The 17,545-nt window shown below is 33.8% G+C and overlaps 1 protein-coding gene across 1 annotated transcript in view; it reads left to right on the top strand.

The window, feature by feature from the left end:
- The window catches only part of Sntg1 (syntrophin gamma 1), a 326,863-nt gene that overhangs the window by 257,932 nt on the left and 51,386 nt on the right, over window positions 1-17,545 (top strand). The window contains exons 14-15 of the mRNA XM_071602172.1: window positions 2,461-2,613; window positions 6,457-6,549. Of these exons, the coding sequence (XP_071458273.1) occupies window positions 2,461-2,613; window positions 6,457-6,549 (246 nt within the window). The remainder of the gene's footprint in view (window positions 1-2,460; window positions 2,614-6,456; window positions 6,550-17,545) is intronic.

Here is a 17,545-nt window from a genome sequence, read left to right as displayed (position 1 = left end):
TATCTTCATACATATACTAGGGTAATGATGTCTAACTCATTCCACCATCTTCCCTACCCCCTTGCCTCCTCCTTTCCCCTCCCTCACCTTTGCCCTATCTAAACTTCCTCCATTCCTCCCATGCTCTCCACCCAATTAATCGCCATTATTCGTCAGCATCCTATTATCAAAGAAAACATTTAGCCTTTGGTTTTTTTGAGATTGGCTTGCTTCACTTAGCATTATATTCTCCAACTTCATCCATTTACCTGGAAATGCCATGATTTTATTCTCTTTTAATGCTGAGTAATATTCCATTGTGTATAGAGACTAAAGTTTCCCTATCCATTCATCTACTGAAGGGCATCTAGGTTGGTTCCATAATTAGCTATTGTGAATTTTGCTGCTTGATATGGCTGTGTCCCCAGAGTATGCTGTTTTTAAAGCCTTTGGATATAAACCAAGAAGTGGGATAACTGGGTCAAATGGTGGTTCCTTTCCAAGTTTTCCAAGGAATCTCTATATTGCTTTCCAGATTGGCTGCACCAATTTGCAGTCTCACCAGCAATGCATGAGTGTGCCCTTTCCCCCACATGTTCAGCAACACTTATTGTTGTTTGTATTCTTGATAGCTGCAGTGAGATGAAATCATAGAGTTGTTTTGATTAGCATTTTTCTAATTGCTAGAGATGTTGAACTATTTTTCATATGTTTATTGACTGACTGTATATCCTCTTCTGAGAAGTGTCTGTTCGGATCCTTGGCCCATTTATTGATTGGGTATTTGTGTTTTTGGTATTAAGTTTTTTAGTGCTTTATATATCCTAGAGGTTAGTGCTCTATCTGATGTGCTTGTCTTGCTGCAGGCCTCTGCCATTTTTTTTTCCCTCTCTCTCTGGAAAGAAGAGTCTTGCTTTCCATTTTTCATATTAATTTCCTACTCATTTTTAGCCACTATCATTTTTAGCCTCTTTTTTTTTTTTTTGGTACCAGAGATTTAACCCAGGGGTACTTAACTACTGAGCCACATTCTCAACCCTTTTTATTTTTTTATTTTAAGACAGGATCTCACTAAACTGCTTAGATCCTCTCTAAGTTGCGGAGGCTGGCTTTGAACCTGTGATCTTCCCGCCTCAGTCTCCTATGCCATCTTAAGCACAATTTAAAATTTACTTCATAAAGAACAATTCTCTGGCTTCCTAATCTATACTGATTAATATCATATTCTTATTTTTATAAAAACACATAATAATTGTACTAGCATGTTTATTGTTTTTGTTTTTTATTTAATATCACCAACACACTCCCTAGACATAAGATCCAAATTTAAAAGTACTTTACAATCTGTTTATTTCTGGACTGTACTCAAGGAACATTAATTTTTTTTTCTTTTTCTTCATTTAGACAACATAGGAACATCACAAATACAAAAAGAGCACATTTTCTTTTTAGTTTTTGAGCATCTACTGGCAGCAAGTGTCAGAGCTAAATTCTGCAACACTGGAAGTAACTAACTGCCTTTTATTATCTCTTTTCCAGCAATTACAAGAATACAAGTGAGATGAAAAGAAAATAGTTATTATTTTTAAATCACTGTCAAAACAGAGACTTTTTAACATTTTCTGTGTTTTATGATGATACATTTACTTGCACATTTCCATCTAAGGAAATGATTAAAGACACCAATGATTAACCTTTTGGCAATTTTCAGTACATTGCCTATGTATTTCAAAAGCTATAATCTGAAAAATTACATTAGGTTACTCTATTTCATAAATTCTTAGTGGAGTTTTTTCCACATTTTAACGTCTCTGAAAATTGGAATGCACTTTTTTTGAAAACTCTGGTAAGACCAAGAAATTGCCAATTTCAGAATCCTTTTGACTCAATGAAATATAGTTACATAAGTGAGGAAAATGTGGTTTTTTTTTAAAGAAAAATTCAATGTAATTGCTATAGACAAATTAGAATCATTTTCTCTTTCATCTCTCATGGAGAATATTTTCATAATTGCTTAAAATTTTCCAAAATCAACTCAGTGAAAACCTAACATGTTTATAAAGCTTTTTTAAAAGTCTGTATTTTACAAACGTAAGCATTTTTTAATTCCAATGTCTTGACAGCTTTGTTTGAAAGCAACGGGATTGTACATCACCCTTTCCTGTAGTCATAAACTTGAGTTTTATGTTTTAAATGGCTTGGTAGTTATGTTACAGTAAGAGTTGAAGGAAGAAAGCCCAACTTATATTTTATGGATATGCATCAGTGTGGATAGAGAGGAATAATGGATTTGGTGCGAACTTTAAGCCTGGAGTTTTGGTAACTTCAGCCATTTTTAATGAAGATTTAGTGACAGCAGAGTGTTATCTTTTTGATGGTGGCGTCGGCACCTTGCATTCAAGGCTGATTGATGCAAAGTCTGGTTATGTTAGCAATATGAATTGATGTATGCCAGCTGGTGTAACTCCAGGTTTTCATCAGGACAGTGACCTGCTGGACCGGCGGAAACATTGCTTCACTGTGCAGTCTGAGTCTGGGGAAGACCTCTACTTCTCCGTGGAGTTAGAGTGTGACCTTGCCCAGTGGGAAAGAGCCTTCCAAACGGCCACCTTTCTAGAAGTAGAACGGATACAGGTGAGAGTCTGGAAGGTAGCACCTGTGATAACCAGGGTTGCACAACCACAACCCTAGTGTTCTCATATAATCTCACGGCAGTATAAAATGACAGTCTAGTGAGTACTGACCTCCCTCTCAAATACATTAAATATTTCACCATTATTTTTAAATGAATGATAAAGCACCTCTGAATAATATTTTAGTTGTCCCACAACTTTAACTTTCTACACTATTTCCTACAAATCCTCAAAAATACATTTCTAATGTATTTGGACACTGTTCTACTTTGAATCTTTATAGAGAAAATGCTCTAATTTTAGTTCATTGTTTCCAAGGTCACATCCCATTCTCCAAACCTGACCACCTAATTTGTAGCCTGTTGTCTTCTTTCACACATGGTGCCCTTCTAGAAAACCTTGCCTTTGGTGCTCTTGAAAACCATACATAGCATTTAAAACTTTTATTCAAAGTTCCTGTCACCCAGGAACATTTCTCTGACTTCTGATGTGTTCTGCTCACTGACTATCATGATTCCTTCCACAAATCCTGTACAAACCCTTTTTTCTTCCCACTTTTGAAAACATTATCACTTTCTTAAGTCTTGGATTGGAGTGACACAGGGCCATTCCCCACACTAAGCTGTAAGCGGCTTGAGATTATTTTATTCACCTAGCCCCTGAAGTCCAATGCATTTTGCGCACATCAATTAACCAATAGATATTTACTGAAATTTCATTCTTCAAGTTATAGTCATATCTAGATCAAACTTCAGAGGGCCTTCAGCCTCAATTCATGAGATCATGAAATGGGACAGTTGCCCAGACCTCTAACAGATCTGTAGAAAAATTAAAATATTACAATGCATTTGTGCCATGCAAATGGATCCATAAATCAAAGACCTAAATACATATATGAACACTTAATTTTGGAAACAAATGTAATAGTTTAACATTGCATGTACCAGTATGGTAACCTATAGTAAGAGAGATGTATGCATGGTTTTGAACAAATTAAACTGATTTCTCTGATGACTAAGAGGAGTCACCACCTCAAGTTGCACCAGCTTGACATTTCAATCACAGAAATAGGATAGAGAGAAATCTCAAATTTTGGTAGTTCAATTGTTCATTTGACATTTTGTGATAATTCTAGTTTTTTCTTCATATATATAAACAGTTACAGAGTCTCAATTCAGTAAAATAGGTGTTTTATTTTTAGAGAGAGAAAGAGAGAGAGAATTTTTTTAATATTTATTTTTTAGTTTTTCAGTGGACACAACATCTTTATTTTATTTTTGTGTGGTGCTGAAGATCGAACCCAGCGCCCCGCGCATGCCAGGCGAGCATGCCACCACTTGAGCCATATCCCCAGCCCAAAATAAGTGTTTTAATGTCAAAAATGGAAAGAAGGAAAGCATCTTAAAACAGTGTTTATTTTTTTGTTTTGTTTTGTTTTTTTGTTTTCCCCCCATACTGGGAACTGAACTCAGGGGCCATTCAGCTACCTCACCAGCCTTTTTTTTTTTTTTTTTTTTGAGACAGGGTCTTGTTAATTTGCCAAGGCTGGTCTCAAACTTGTGATCCCCCTATCTCAGCCTCCCTAATCTCTGAGATTATAAACATGTTCCACTGTGCCTGGCTAATATTTTATTTTACATGTTAACATCTAAGGACATTTTTAAAAGTTACAATATAATTTAATTGAAAAGGAATTGGCAAATTTTAGTTATCATTTATCTGGAATATTTCACTTCACTTGGAAATAATAATTATCAATTTTTGAACATAAGTCTGAAGTTAAGATTTCATTATAAGTTTCCCATTCTTTAAACATAAGATAGAGGTGAAATTATGCTCTTGCTTTATATTTTAGACCTGTTCTTTGATTTCGGGTTTTGTGTTCATGATGTTGCATGAAATGTTTTGAACTATTCTATGAGTTGCTCACAGAGTCAGATTAAAATATATATCAAAAGTGAAAAGCCAAATATTTAATGTCTTTTAAGCTTTGAGCTTTTCTTAAGATTTTACCATTTCTTTTTGTTAGTCATGATTGGCTGAATACTTGGTACTATTATTTTCAATATTCAAATATGTGAATATTTTTACATAAAAATATGTTTTTCTTTTGTCTTTTCAATGTTTTACTATCATTAAAGTTGGTAAATACAATAAATTTTAGCATTAATTTGATTTGCATTTTTTTTGCTTGGCTATAGACAGCTGTCATCCCAAAGGGCATATATATCATAAAAATATATATAACCAAAATTAAACAATAAATATATATTTCTATATTGAAAAATACTAAGTACAATTGTGATATGTTTTAATTAACATTATACATTAGAGAATTAAGCTTCAGTGGGTCTCAATTTTAAGAATATTTTTTTGTTTCAATTTGATGTTTATTGAAACAATGCAATTTAATCTGTAATGCTAAACTTAATGAGAGAAATTTAATGCATTATACTAAATATGTTTTCACCTTGAAAATTTTTTTTAAAAGACAGTACTTGAAAATAGCAACCAATTAAGTCTAAATTAGAATGAACTGGTATAGCATTGAACATTCCTTAATGTTGATGGCACTTTTAATAAAGTACTAATGGATGAAGGCAAGCATTCAAGATGCCCCTGTATTAAGCAAATATAATCATACACATAAATGGACTTTTGAGGCTCATTAAGTATATCCTCTAATCTACGTATTTGAAAAATTATACTCCAAATGAATAATTTTGTATGGTTATAATTGTCTTAATATTTTAAAATCAGGCTTAAAGACATGTATATGGCTTTTTGGTAAAAAGAATCTGATCTATTTAGTCATGATTACAGTCACAATGTGATTCATTAGTATATTTTATATGTAATATAAAAGTAAATGTGAAGTATACATTGATATTGAACATTTACTTGAGATAGTATTCTCCCTCTCACACACATTCTATATGTGAATTATATGTGAATTAATCATTTGAATATCCCATTATAGTTTGAAATTAAATGCAAGTAAAATTGGCCTATTTACATAACAATGCACCTGTTGTACATAAGGCCTAAGTCACTTCACATTTTATTTGTATAATTGTATCTTTAATTTGTATAATTGTAAATTTTATTATTTTTATTTATTTGTTCTCCCAAAATATTTACAAAAGTTAGAATATACTCTGATTTCTGTGTCAAAAGGCACTGCTTGCATATTTATAGATATTTTCAATCCTGGGTATTGAACCCAGGGTTTTGCCAGTGCTAAGAACTCTACCACTGAGCTACACCCATGGCCCAAACTTGTTGATTTTTAAAGAAACAAATACAGGCAAGTGGTAAATGTTTGAACTTTGGGTAATAACTTGTACCATATGGAACACCCACAGAGACTTTCAAGGCCAAGAAATATTATTTTGCCTTGGTTACTGAATCTGTGTTTATGTGCCGGAGAGTTCTTTTTTAATAATGTCCATGAAATGAGAATGTAAGTAAGAACTTAATCTTTTAAAATGTGGTGATATTTGACTACAGGATATAACGACTTAACATGATCTTGCCTACTCTTAAAATTTTATGCAGTTTTATTGTCAATATAGCAAGGAGTAACAATTTTGCACAACATAAAGACATGGTAAGAAGCAAGACTAGAAACTTGGCCTTGAGAACCCCTAGAAAAAAATCATAGAAACATTCTTTGCTTCTGTTTTACTAATAGATATATCAATAAAACTCTCCTCCTTATGCAATTATTTTTGATATTAAGTAATGTATAAGCTGCTTGGTATGGGAGCTATCACATATACCTCAATATTAATATTCCATCAATCCTATGAAAACTAACAGTATCTATTCTGTCTGTGTCTAGTGCAAGACGTATGCCTGTGTGCTAGAAAGTCATCTAATGGGCCTCACCATTGACTTTAGCACAGGATTTATCTGCTTTGATGCTGCAACAAAGGTAATGTGTTCACATGGACTTTAAGAGATGTGTTGCCTATATTTTAATTTGAGAACAAATTATGTCCTTTCAGCATTTTAATTGGTTAGTAAATGTCAAATTAAAGATCATTTGTGTTAATGAAACAAACATTATATTACTCTGTTTTTAGAAAAATAATTTCAATATTTTTAGTTGAACAAATGTGGTGCAAACATAATTGTCCAAAATAAATATATGTCAACCTATCTTCCAATATAAATATAAACATAAAATAAATAAATAATGTATATTGTATTTCTTTGTTCCTAAAGCTACAGCTTCATACCTGAAGGTATGAATTTTCTTCCCCCCTCACTAAAAAAATTAAAAAGCATTCTTTTATTATTTTTCTGTATCGATACCTATAAGCTGAAACTGAGGGAAAAACATGTTTTAGTTTGTATAAGTGACATGTTAGAGTTATAGATATAGTGGTGGAATTTGAGGTTTGAAGTTTTTAACCTGGGATCATATCCTTTGTAAACATTTGATTCAAAAATGATTTTGTGCTATCTGATAAATTGCCTACTTCACAATATTTGAATATGTGGGAGAGATATATGTTGAGTTGAAAGACACACCTTCTCACCTAGTCATGTATGAAAATTATTGAACCTTGGTGACTATGGAGTGACACATGACAAAGCCAAAGCATTACACATTATTATTTAATTGGGAGTGACCACTGAGCTCCACAGATCTCATCCAGCTGCTAATTTCATTCCGGTCATTGCTACAGTTTCAGACGGGGACTCTCTTCCTCAGAGAACACTTACATTCTCTTCCTTCCCATCAGGACATCTGATCCCAAGATCCAATCCACTTCCTCCTTTTGCCAAAGTGTGGCCTAAGATATAAATGGACATATTTCTTCTTACTAATTTTAAGGATTAATAAATAATCTCTTACTAGGAAACACACATATTTTATCTAGAAATTAAGATGTGTATAGTATTTTCAAAAGCTATTGCAAACAAAATAAGGGAATGACTCAAATGTCTGAGGGAGGTGGAGTATAGAAGACAGTGGGGAGTGTTCTGATCCTTTGATGATGGAAGTCTAATGTTGGGGAGCAAAGAAAGCATCATAGACAAATAGGATGCCATCTGGTGCTCTGAGAAATTGTGACATTTCATGATCCAGTGATTGACATTGTCAGGTATAAATTTACATTATCTAAGATTTTTTTTTAAATTTAACATTGTGGAATTAAGTAGTCATACAGGTCACATTTGGCCATTTAGTGTATTACTTTAGCTTGATGCTCAAAAGAATACTTCCGTAAAGAAGGAATTTTAGATGCAAGTGGCTCATTTGAATTCTTAATGAGACTGCCATCAAATCAGGATAGGACCGTGTTAATTTTGTAAATTAAATACTTTAATGATTAATCAATGTTAGTATTCAATTAATTTAATGAATAACTTTAGTAATAAATTAAACATTATCAAAAAGGTAAGGTCTGATTTTAGAAAGGAAATATTATCACAAGTCATCAAACTCTTATCATGTGAATGTGAAAGAACCTCATACTGGTAAATTATAGAGAAGCAAAAGTCATCTGAACACATTTCTGGTGTCTGAATTTCTTGAATTTACTTTTGAGACTAGTATAATCCAAATCCTTCACTGTCCTTCATTTTCTGATCCTATCATTGGAAGCCTGGACCTTCGAGGTAATCTGAGATTTGATAAGGGAAGTACAGAATACATAAGCACTACAATGAATACGCCAATAGTGTTCATCACTCAGACTGTGGCATGTGGAGAGTGAGAGAAAACTATTGATATTAAGTCAGGGCAGCATTCATAAGCAGAGTCCTGAACAAGTGAACCACCTCATAGTTTTGCTGAAAGAATTTTGCCCCACTCAATGAAATGAGCCTAGAAGGAATTTTTAAATCCAAAAAAGAAAGTAAAATTGTTATGTAGACATTAAAATATTTTGTTCTAACAGTTTATTAAAGTAAATAATATACAGCTATTTCATTTATTTGATAGTCATGTGTGGAAAGTATCCTTAAGCTTGGCAGATTTTCCAAAGTGTTTGAATTACCTTCACTGCAACAGTCCTGCTCATACCCCTTTGCTGAGCTGAGCATTTTATCATGTACTTCACCTTGACCTGCTCCTTCAAACTTAATATACTGAGGAAGCAAACCAAAGCTCCTATAGTAAAGTGTACAGTCCACACAAAGGAGGACAGGCAGTCTTCTGAATCACTAAATGCAGTTTCATATGAAGTAGATACTGCCCTGTTAATACATCAGTGAAAGGGTAATTGCTACATTAAATTTTTCTTTAACATAGCAATTGTATTTTTCATTTCTTACAATATTTTTTAAAATAAATAAAAATATGAATGATAATTTTAAAAAAACTAAAAGATGAGGTTGGAAACTTTCATGGTAGGTATGGGAGCCTGTCTAATTTTTATTACACTAGAAATCTAAAACTTTGGAGGTACAGTGCTACTTCGGAATGTCAAGCTAATTCTCATTACTTGCCACCTGTGCTTGAAAGTTTTCAGGGTAAATTACTTCCTTTGATTTTCCAGAGAATACAAGAGGCAATAAAAAGCACTGTATTTTATGTAGGGTGGTTTCTGAGAGCAGCCTCAGGGAATTGGTTCTAGGACTATTACAATGCAATTGCTATGTAAATAGTTGTTATACTGATTGTTTAGGGAAAAATGACCGGGAAGAATTATCTGTACTCATTCTATACTTGTGTACTTTTCCCCATGTTTCTTCCCCAAGGCCATGTGAGTCTGTAGGAAAAAGGAGAGCCACCTCTACTTCAGTTGTCATTACCAACCTACCAAAGGCTGTGTGTGTTTTTGTGTTTCCCTTAGAGTTTCTGAGTGATTCCCTCACACAAAGTTGATTGTGAAGCTCAGAATGTTCTCTGTAAAGTGGATTGTGAAGCTCAAAATGTTCTCATTCTTCTTAAAATGCATACTGTTCAGCAGTAAATAAGAGTTTTCTCACTATTGTGTCAGAGTATAATATTGTAGTATTTATATAAGACACATAGCTAAAAGTCGCCAACAGGTTCTTTTAAATAAGTATATTTACATTAATTATTTATATTTAGGGATAGAATTATTGTGTAAAAAATTCAGCAGTAACATCTGCAAAATATTCCTTTGATTTGTAAATAAATACTCAGTGAATACCTGCTATCTATAAAGAGAAATAGAAGGGCCATATATGTCAGTCTTTGCAGATTAAGCAAGGTTTCAAAGAAATCACCTTTCACAGACAAAGAGAGGGTAAAATTATCCAGACATATATCTGCAAACAAAGAACAGAGTTGGAGAGCATAGGAGAAGAGAGATCAAATTTATGGATAACTAAGAACTAGCTTAAGAAAGAGGTCTTACTAAGGAATTTGGACTCAATCTTAACAGAGAAACACCTAGAAGAGTTTGAGACATGGGGAAGAAATGGTTGGAGGTGTACAAAACTAGTAGCATACCATACAATTGGGCAAAACTCAGAAGCTAAATTTTCAAAAATCTCTCCTCCAATGGGTGTCTCCCTCTCTATGAGGTTCTTCAGAAAACTGTGCATGGAGGATAAAGTCAAAGGAAAATATTGTTGCAAAATGAGAGGGACAATTGTAATGGGTCCGTAGTGCTGGCTGGGCAAAATAGCCGGGGGGTGACGAACAACTTGTGTACATTGATACTGCAGGAGTGGGAGCCATTTATTGTAGGACAGGAAGGGTATATATACATTACACAGAGCTTATCTTAATTAACATAAACTAGATACAGCAGTCAACCAATAAGGAATCTCCACACTTAATGGCTCGCTGGCGTTACTTCACAAACCACTCCCTCTGGCAAAATGCCAGGCGCCATCCTGACTTGTTTACAGACCCTAACACCGTAGGACTCTACAATGTTCAGTATGACTGAAAGTGAAGTTTCAAGGAGGGATAAAGTTGTAGAAATGATTAGGATTACATGATCAAGACATTTGACCTAAGTTTAATTTATAATGTGGAAGGCTACCCTAGCTGAAGCACAAATTTCATTAATGGGTGGGACCAACACTGAAGCAATTGACATTTATTTTTTCCTCTCAATGGTTTAGAAGAATAACTTTCAAAGTTTGTATATAAGTGTTTGTAGGTGTGTGTTTTGATGCTGGAATTGAATCCAGGTCCTTGTAGACCTGCTGTTCAGGCAATCTACCACTGAGTTAGAAATCCAGACCCAGACATTTTTCAAACTATAAAATTTTATAGAAAAAAGAGGCACAAACTTTTTATTCATGTCAGACTGATAACCTCTGGATTCCAGAGACTGAAATGAGGATAAAGGCATTGGGGGAATCCCACATGGGTTCACCACTTACCCCTTATTCCACTCTAGGTCATGCTTCTGCTGCAGATTTGAAAGGCTCTATTGGCTGTAAATGGAGCGGAAGGAATATTCATACTGTGTAAATGCCCATTGTGAGGATTGGGACACCATAAATCTTCACTCTTAATCCTGGGTAAAAGTATTTTCCAAATTACTGCTACTTCCCTGGTTGCTCAAAATTATTTTAGTCTGATAGGTGTTTTTTGTTGTTGTTGTTTTAATAGTTGAAATTATGAAATGCTCAGATACAATAATAAAATATCTTTTTTTTTTTTTACTACAGCATATCTAAGGGCCAGTACAGACACATAGCAGATTAAAATACTTCTGAAAAAAATATGATTGGTTAACAGATGTATGAAGATAATAAAGTTAAAGTTTAAAAAGTACCTTATTTAGGCATTACCTCTCTCACATAGGAGAAGCTATTGTAATGATTTTAGGGTTCCTTCTTATCTCCATTACTGATTTTCAGTGAATGTTAAATGGAACACATTACCTGAAAGTAATTTGTAACCCTTCATGCACATGTATAGTAACCTTTGATTTAGCAGTTTGAATTCTGTGCAACAAGGGACAATATAACCTTAACAAAATCACTTCCTTCTGATTTTCCAGGTCTTTTCTAAAACATCAGAGGACTTAATCCTATTCCAAAATAATTGTGCTTCAGAATTAAACTAATTGTTAACACATAATAATTCATAAAATACCTTAATCTACACAATCCTTTCAATTCTTTAAGGTGACATTGATTTTTAGAATATTTTAAAGGTAAAGGTTGAAAGGAAGTTATTATGGCCAGTATTTACATTTAAAATAGTCTTTGATATGGATAGGACATTTTAAAGAGCTCTGAGCTATTATTTCTCCCAATGTTATATGACCCTCATGTACATGTGGTGAGTGTCTGTGCGCGCACACGCGCGCGCACACACACAGACACACACACAGACACACATTTCATTAAGGTTTTGTTTGATTTTTTGCTAGAGTATATATTTAATCTTTCAGTTAAAATAATATAAATTTCATAAACAATATAAATTTCATAAACAAAATCTCTCAAAGAAAAATTAAAGCTTTATTCTTTTTATGCTATTTTTTTTCAACTATTTCACATCAAGAAAAGTTACCAAAAATCCAAAGAGATATTTTGAAAATATCAAAGTGAATACTTTCTGAACACTTATTCCACAGAAGTAGGAAAAAAAATGAATATTCTGTGATGTAGTTATAATACCCCTCATATAGATATTAGCATTTTTTACAATACCTTTTAATCTTTTTTCTTCTCTAAGTGTGTGACTCATAGTTCAGGAAAAAGACAGCTATTCTAGGAAATTTTATGTTCTTTTTTAGATAAATGATTTCTTTTATTTCTTTTTTTCTTTTTTTGCTTTTAAGCAAATGAAGAAAATTTCATTTATTGCAAAACAAACTCAGGCATTTAGGGAAACTATCCATCAGGTAATTTTTTAAAATCCTCAAGCATTTCAATATAGCCCTCAAGTAAACATTTCACAACAAAATATTAACTCAAGTTATCATGCAGTATATTATGTAGATATAATAATAAAATTTCCTGCTTTTTATTCGTTTCTTGTAATACAAGGACATTATAAAGTGAAAATTACCACATACTTTATTGCCTATATTTGCAATTCAAAGTATGTGAAAACAAAATCGCATAGACTCTAACATTCTTTGCTGTTTTTTATACTTTTCTTCTTGCTTTATTATTTTAAATTTTTAATTCTGTTCTTATTCTGTGACTTTTGACACATTTTACTTTTTCAGGGTTAATTTTTTTATTATTAATATCTGGCTCAAATTTTTTCTCATTGTAATTTTTTTAGTTTGCCTTCCCTCATATTATGGATTTTGGATGTCATGGGTATTTTTATTAATTCAAAGTATTAATATCTGAAACTCTCATATATTAAATGGTAATAGTAATAGTTGTGCTTTAAACATTGTTCTGTCATTAGACAACATAGCTTATTGAAGAAATAGTAAGCTATAAAATTTCATATATACAAATTTTGAAGTACTGAAGCATTGTGATCAAGCAGGTCATATTTCAAGAGACTTTGTATCTTGAGAATCTCTGTTGATCTGCTGTTACTGAATACCTGAGATAATCAACTTTTAAAGAAAGGCTTTATGTTGATTCACACATTAGTAGGGTTCCTTCCATGACCTGTTGACCCCATTACTTTGGATCTATGTTGAGGCAACACATCATGACATGAGTGGGTAGCAGAATAAGCTCCTCACCACATGGCATCTAGGAAGTAACAGAAAGGGAAGGGTTTAGAGTGCCACCATCTCCTTTGAGGATGTGGCCCCCATGACCTACAATCTCCTAATTGGACCACACCCTTCAAAGTTGTACTACCTCCCAACATTGCCCTGGGCTGCATATCAAGCCTGTAACACAAACACCTTTGGGAAAGACTTCTCCAACCTATAGCAAAATCCATCAGGTTTTTCCCTTTCTATTTTAAATTTCCCTGGATGCAACACTAAACTGTTTCTTCCCTCCTAAATTTAATAGTTGCAGGAACTTTGTAAGTCCCCAAAACACTGTAACTCCATTTTCTTCATCTCTAAGTACATATGTGAATGACATCTTTCTTAAGAGAGTGTTGAAAGTTTAAACAATAAAACCTATGCAGCATGTTTCACAGTGAGTGATACATGATGAGCCTTCATAATAACTAGGTACTTTAGTCACATCATTCCCATGCTGCTGGGTTGTTCTGACCACTGTGGGACATGAGCACCAGCTGCACCCTGCGCTGTACTACTATCCTCTCGAGGTCAAAGTGGCACTGTGTTTTCAAGGATTTGTGATCAACCAGTCAGTACATTTATTGTCTGCTACATGGTAGTCCTTCTTAGTCTCTGTTTTCATAGAGGTCTTTGTCGTTCTGGCATGTAGTGGAAAAGATTGACATTGAACAAGAAGTGATAAATTTAATGGTGCTCAGCAAAGGGAGTCAGGATGGCACAGAAGTACATAAATTAGATTAAGGAGTTCTGGGTGATGTTTGGAGAAATTTACCTTTCACCTGAGAATTTCTATGTCCTGAGTGGCTAATTAGGCACACAATGGAGCAATATTGAACTGCACAGGTGAAAGCCCTGAAACAGGACAGAGTTTCAGGGCAGGAGAGTTGTATACAGAAGTAAAGTCATCATGCAAGAATAATGAGGAACCTGGTACTTCATGTTAGATTCAGTACTTAACATCAGTTAGCTGGGCAACAAATTTGCCATGTAACACATACTAACAACATGTCGCTGCCTTACAAGAGCAAACATTATGGCATGCTTCTGTGGGATACAGATGATTAATCAAGAAGTACTTATGTGTCATGTATGAAATAAATAAATAAAAAGAAGTGCTTATTTGTATGTCAGAAGTTTGGAGGGTTCAATCAAGTGTCAGGGAGTTGGTTCTGCTCTATTCCTTCCTTGTTCTTCTGTAAAAAACAGGTTACCCCAAAATATATATTTTGGTATATTGCAAAGGCAAAATTGAAAAAGCCCAAATGTGCAATTGTATTTTAGCCTCTGTGTTTGGGAACAACTGTGGAGTTTCACTGATCAAAACATGTCATGTGTCAGAGGCCACAGCCAAGAAAGAGGGCAAAACATCCAGTCCCTAGGAATGAATACTTTAAAGTAACATTGCCCTAGGACTAGATACAGGAAATAGTGAATTGTGACTGATATGTCCATAGTGCTATGGCCATGAAAAGTCATCAACAGGTTTCATGCAAAGTAACATCATCCACTTTATAATCACTTTGGCGTCCTTTTGTAGGATCATTATTAGGAGACTTGTGGCCCAGAGTAGGGGCTTTGGGAATTCAGAGTAACGAAGGATTGAGTAATAATGGATATACCAGTCAATAGAACTTAGAAGCTGGGATTAAGTACAACACTGCTGTTTCTAAACTGAGCAACTGTGTAAAACAAGATGTACACTGGAGAAGGAGTATACAGCATAGCTATTTAATTATTCACATAAAACTAACTGTGTAGAGGTCATTGAATAGTTGCTATGTTCAATGTAAAAACTGAGTTTGTTTTCTCACTTTAATTGCAATGTGAAATAAACACTATGTATTTGTTAGTAGTTAAAATGACTTTTTTGTGATCTCTCTCTCTCTCTCTCTCTCTCTCTCTCTCTCTCACACACACACACACACACACAGAGACAGAGAGAGAGAGAGAGAGAGAGAGAGAGAGAGAGAGAGAGAAACCATACCCCATCTTACAGTCATATACAATAGGACTTAACTAGTATAGACAGACAAGGACTATTAAGGATGTAAAACAATGAGGTGTGCTTCCAACAGCTTCTCCCTGTTGTATAGGATGCTATGCGATTGTCTCTTCACATCAGGATGAGTTGTATCCCAGGAGACATGGTTTCTAATATAAACAAATTTCTGGTAGGCATGTTTCTTCACCAGGAAAACTGAGATATTAAATTACCCCAAATTATTTGGATAAACACAATTCAGGTTCCAGCTGGGACCTCACGAATGTAAACTATCCTACATAGGTTTGTTCAAGCATTACACTGTACACATTCTCTCTCTGAGCAATTCAGACTCTCTTTTTCAAACTTTTATAATAATATTGTATGCAGTTTGTAGTTAAATCAAGATAATTTAACAAAGAAAGAAAGAGTATGCATCTCAAAGTAATTTGATTATATGTTGGTAATTTAATGAGCACAACCATTTCCCAAAGGTTGTCATCTTCTTTTGAGTCAAATATAAGCCATCATTCCTAAAAGTGTGAATTTGCTTGAATTTTAATATTATGCTCAGGATAAATTAAAACAGTAAATTTTTGATTCACACTAATAAGTTCATTTAAATTTTAGAAATTATTATAGATGTGAGGGATAATTTTACCTCAAAAATGAAGATGTGAACATACTTACATATTAGTTTAACAGTTATTTAATAAAGTACTTTTGCTCTGTTCATGGACTAGCCTCCAGCCCACCTGTAGGAGAATGGAAATATCATTTGCTTCTTAGATTGAATAGACATCTAACTACATATGTGGCTATCTCAGTAAACTCATTTATTTTTCTCTGTAGAGTACTATCCATTGAGGAGGCAACTGGCAATTTTGTGTTTGAATGTTAAAAGAAAATAACTAGAGTTGATTCCTATAGGGAACTGATATATTAATAATAAGTGTGACTGACTTATATTACAATGAAAAAACACCACCAGTGTGTAAAACAAAATTAAAAAAAAAAAACTTTTCTATGGTTTGAATGCATGTGTCTCTTCAAAATTTTTATATTAGGGAGTGGGGATGTCAGTCAGTATTACAGCACTTGCATGGCCCTGGGTTCAATTCCAATTACAAAAATCCCAAGTACTTATATACTGGGAACCTCACACTGAATGTGACAGTAAGGGGTGGGGCTTTGTGGGAGTGATATAGTCACGTGGACTCTGTTCTCAGGAAAGGGATAAGTGCACTTTTAAATAAGGTTCACAGCAGCATCCTTGATCTTAACTTCCCAACTATTAGATTTTGAGAGATAAATGTCTATTGTTAGTAAATCATCCAGTATCAAGTATATTGTTGTAGCATCAGGAACTGCCCAAACACCCTTATTCTAAGAAAGCTATACCAACAATACAAATTTCATCTTTTTGTGTGTGTTATTCAGGTGATATGTAAAATTTCTCAAAATAAATTTGAGAATTAGGATTTGATACCTAGTACTGGAAAAACTTTAATCAGTCAATCTAATGATAATGTTTCTCTGTTCTATGAACTACAGCTCAGACATATGAATTGATCTAGAAGGATGCATAATAACCATGCCTTAAATACACATTGTTCAGTGTAGATCTTTATGTCCATTTTAGTCTAACTCCTTTTATAGTTATAGTTATCTTATTTAGCAAAAGAATCTGAATTTTGTTCTATATTCTTGCCTCATTCTCAACTTAGATTTCAGTCTTCTAAAATCTTCTCTTAAAAAATTCTGGAGGGTATTTCTTCATTTTGATTCCTACTATTACTAACTCTCACAATTCCTTCTCATTTGCATTACTAAGGTATCTTCCAAATGGAACTTCTTGATTTATTATACACATGCTTATTATTTATCAGTTAGGACTCATGACCAGTGATAGACAAGAGAATACAAGAACAGAACAGGTACAGGTGCCTCTTCTCAAGAAGTCTTCAGTCTAATGAAATGGACAAATCTGGAATTGGGTACAATTTCCAGTGTTAGTAGAAATCGGAGCCTTATGAAAACATTGTTGTATACTTGTCCTTTGTGTCTTCCACATCATCAGCAGATTAATGATGCTTCTAAAATGTGAATAGGGTCCTGTCATCAGTCTGTCTTGTTGTGCTAATTAATGGTGTCCAACTTTCTGGAAGACAGTCTCTCTTTAGGATAGAAGTTTCTTAATGTTCTGATCTCTGCTTGAAGTTTAACATTATCTCCTGCTTTGTCCCCAGTTTTTGATGGCTTTGCCATATTCCGTGACTTTGTGCACAAATCTTGAATTTTTATCTAGAATCACCTCACCA

This window comes from Marmota flaviventris, chromosome 15 (genome assembly GCF_047511675.1).
Source record: "Marmota flaviventris isolate mMarFla1 chromosome 15, mMarFla1.hap1, whole genome shotgun sequence".
Classification (NCBI taxonomy): Eukaryota; Metazoa; Chordata; class Mammalia; order Rodentia; family Sciuridae; genus Marmota; species Marmota flaviventris.
The sequence above is the reverse complement of the archived record's forward strand: the minus strand, read 5'-3'. Positions and strand labels throughout refer to the sequence as shown.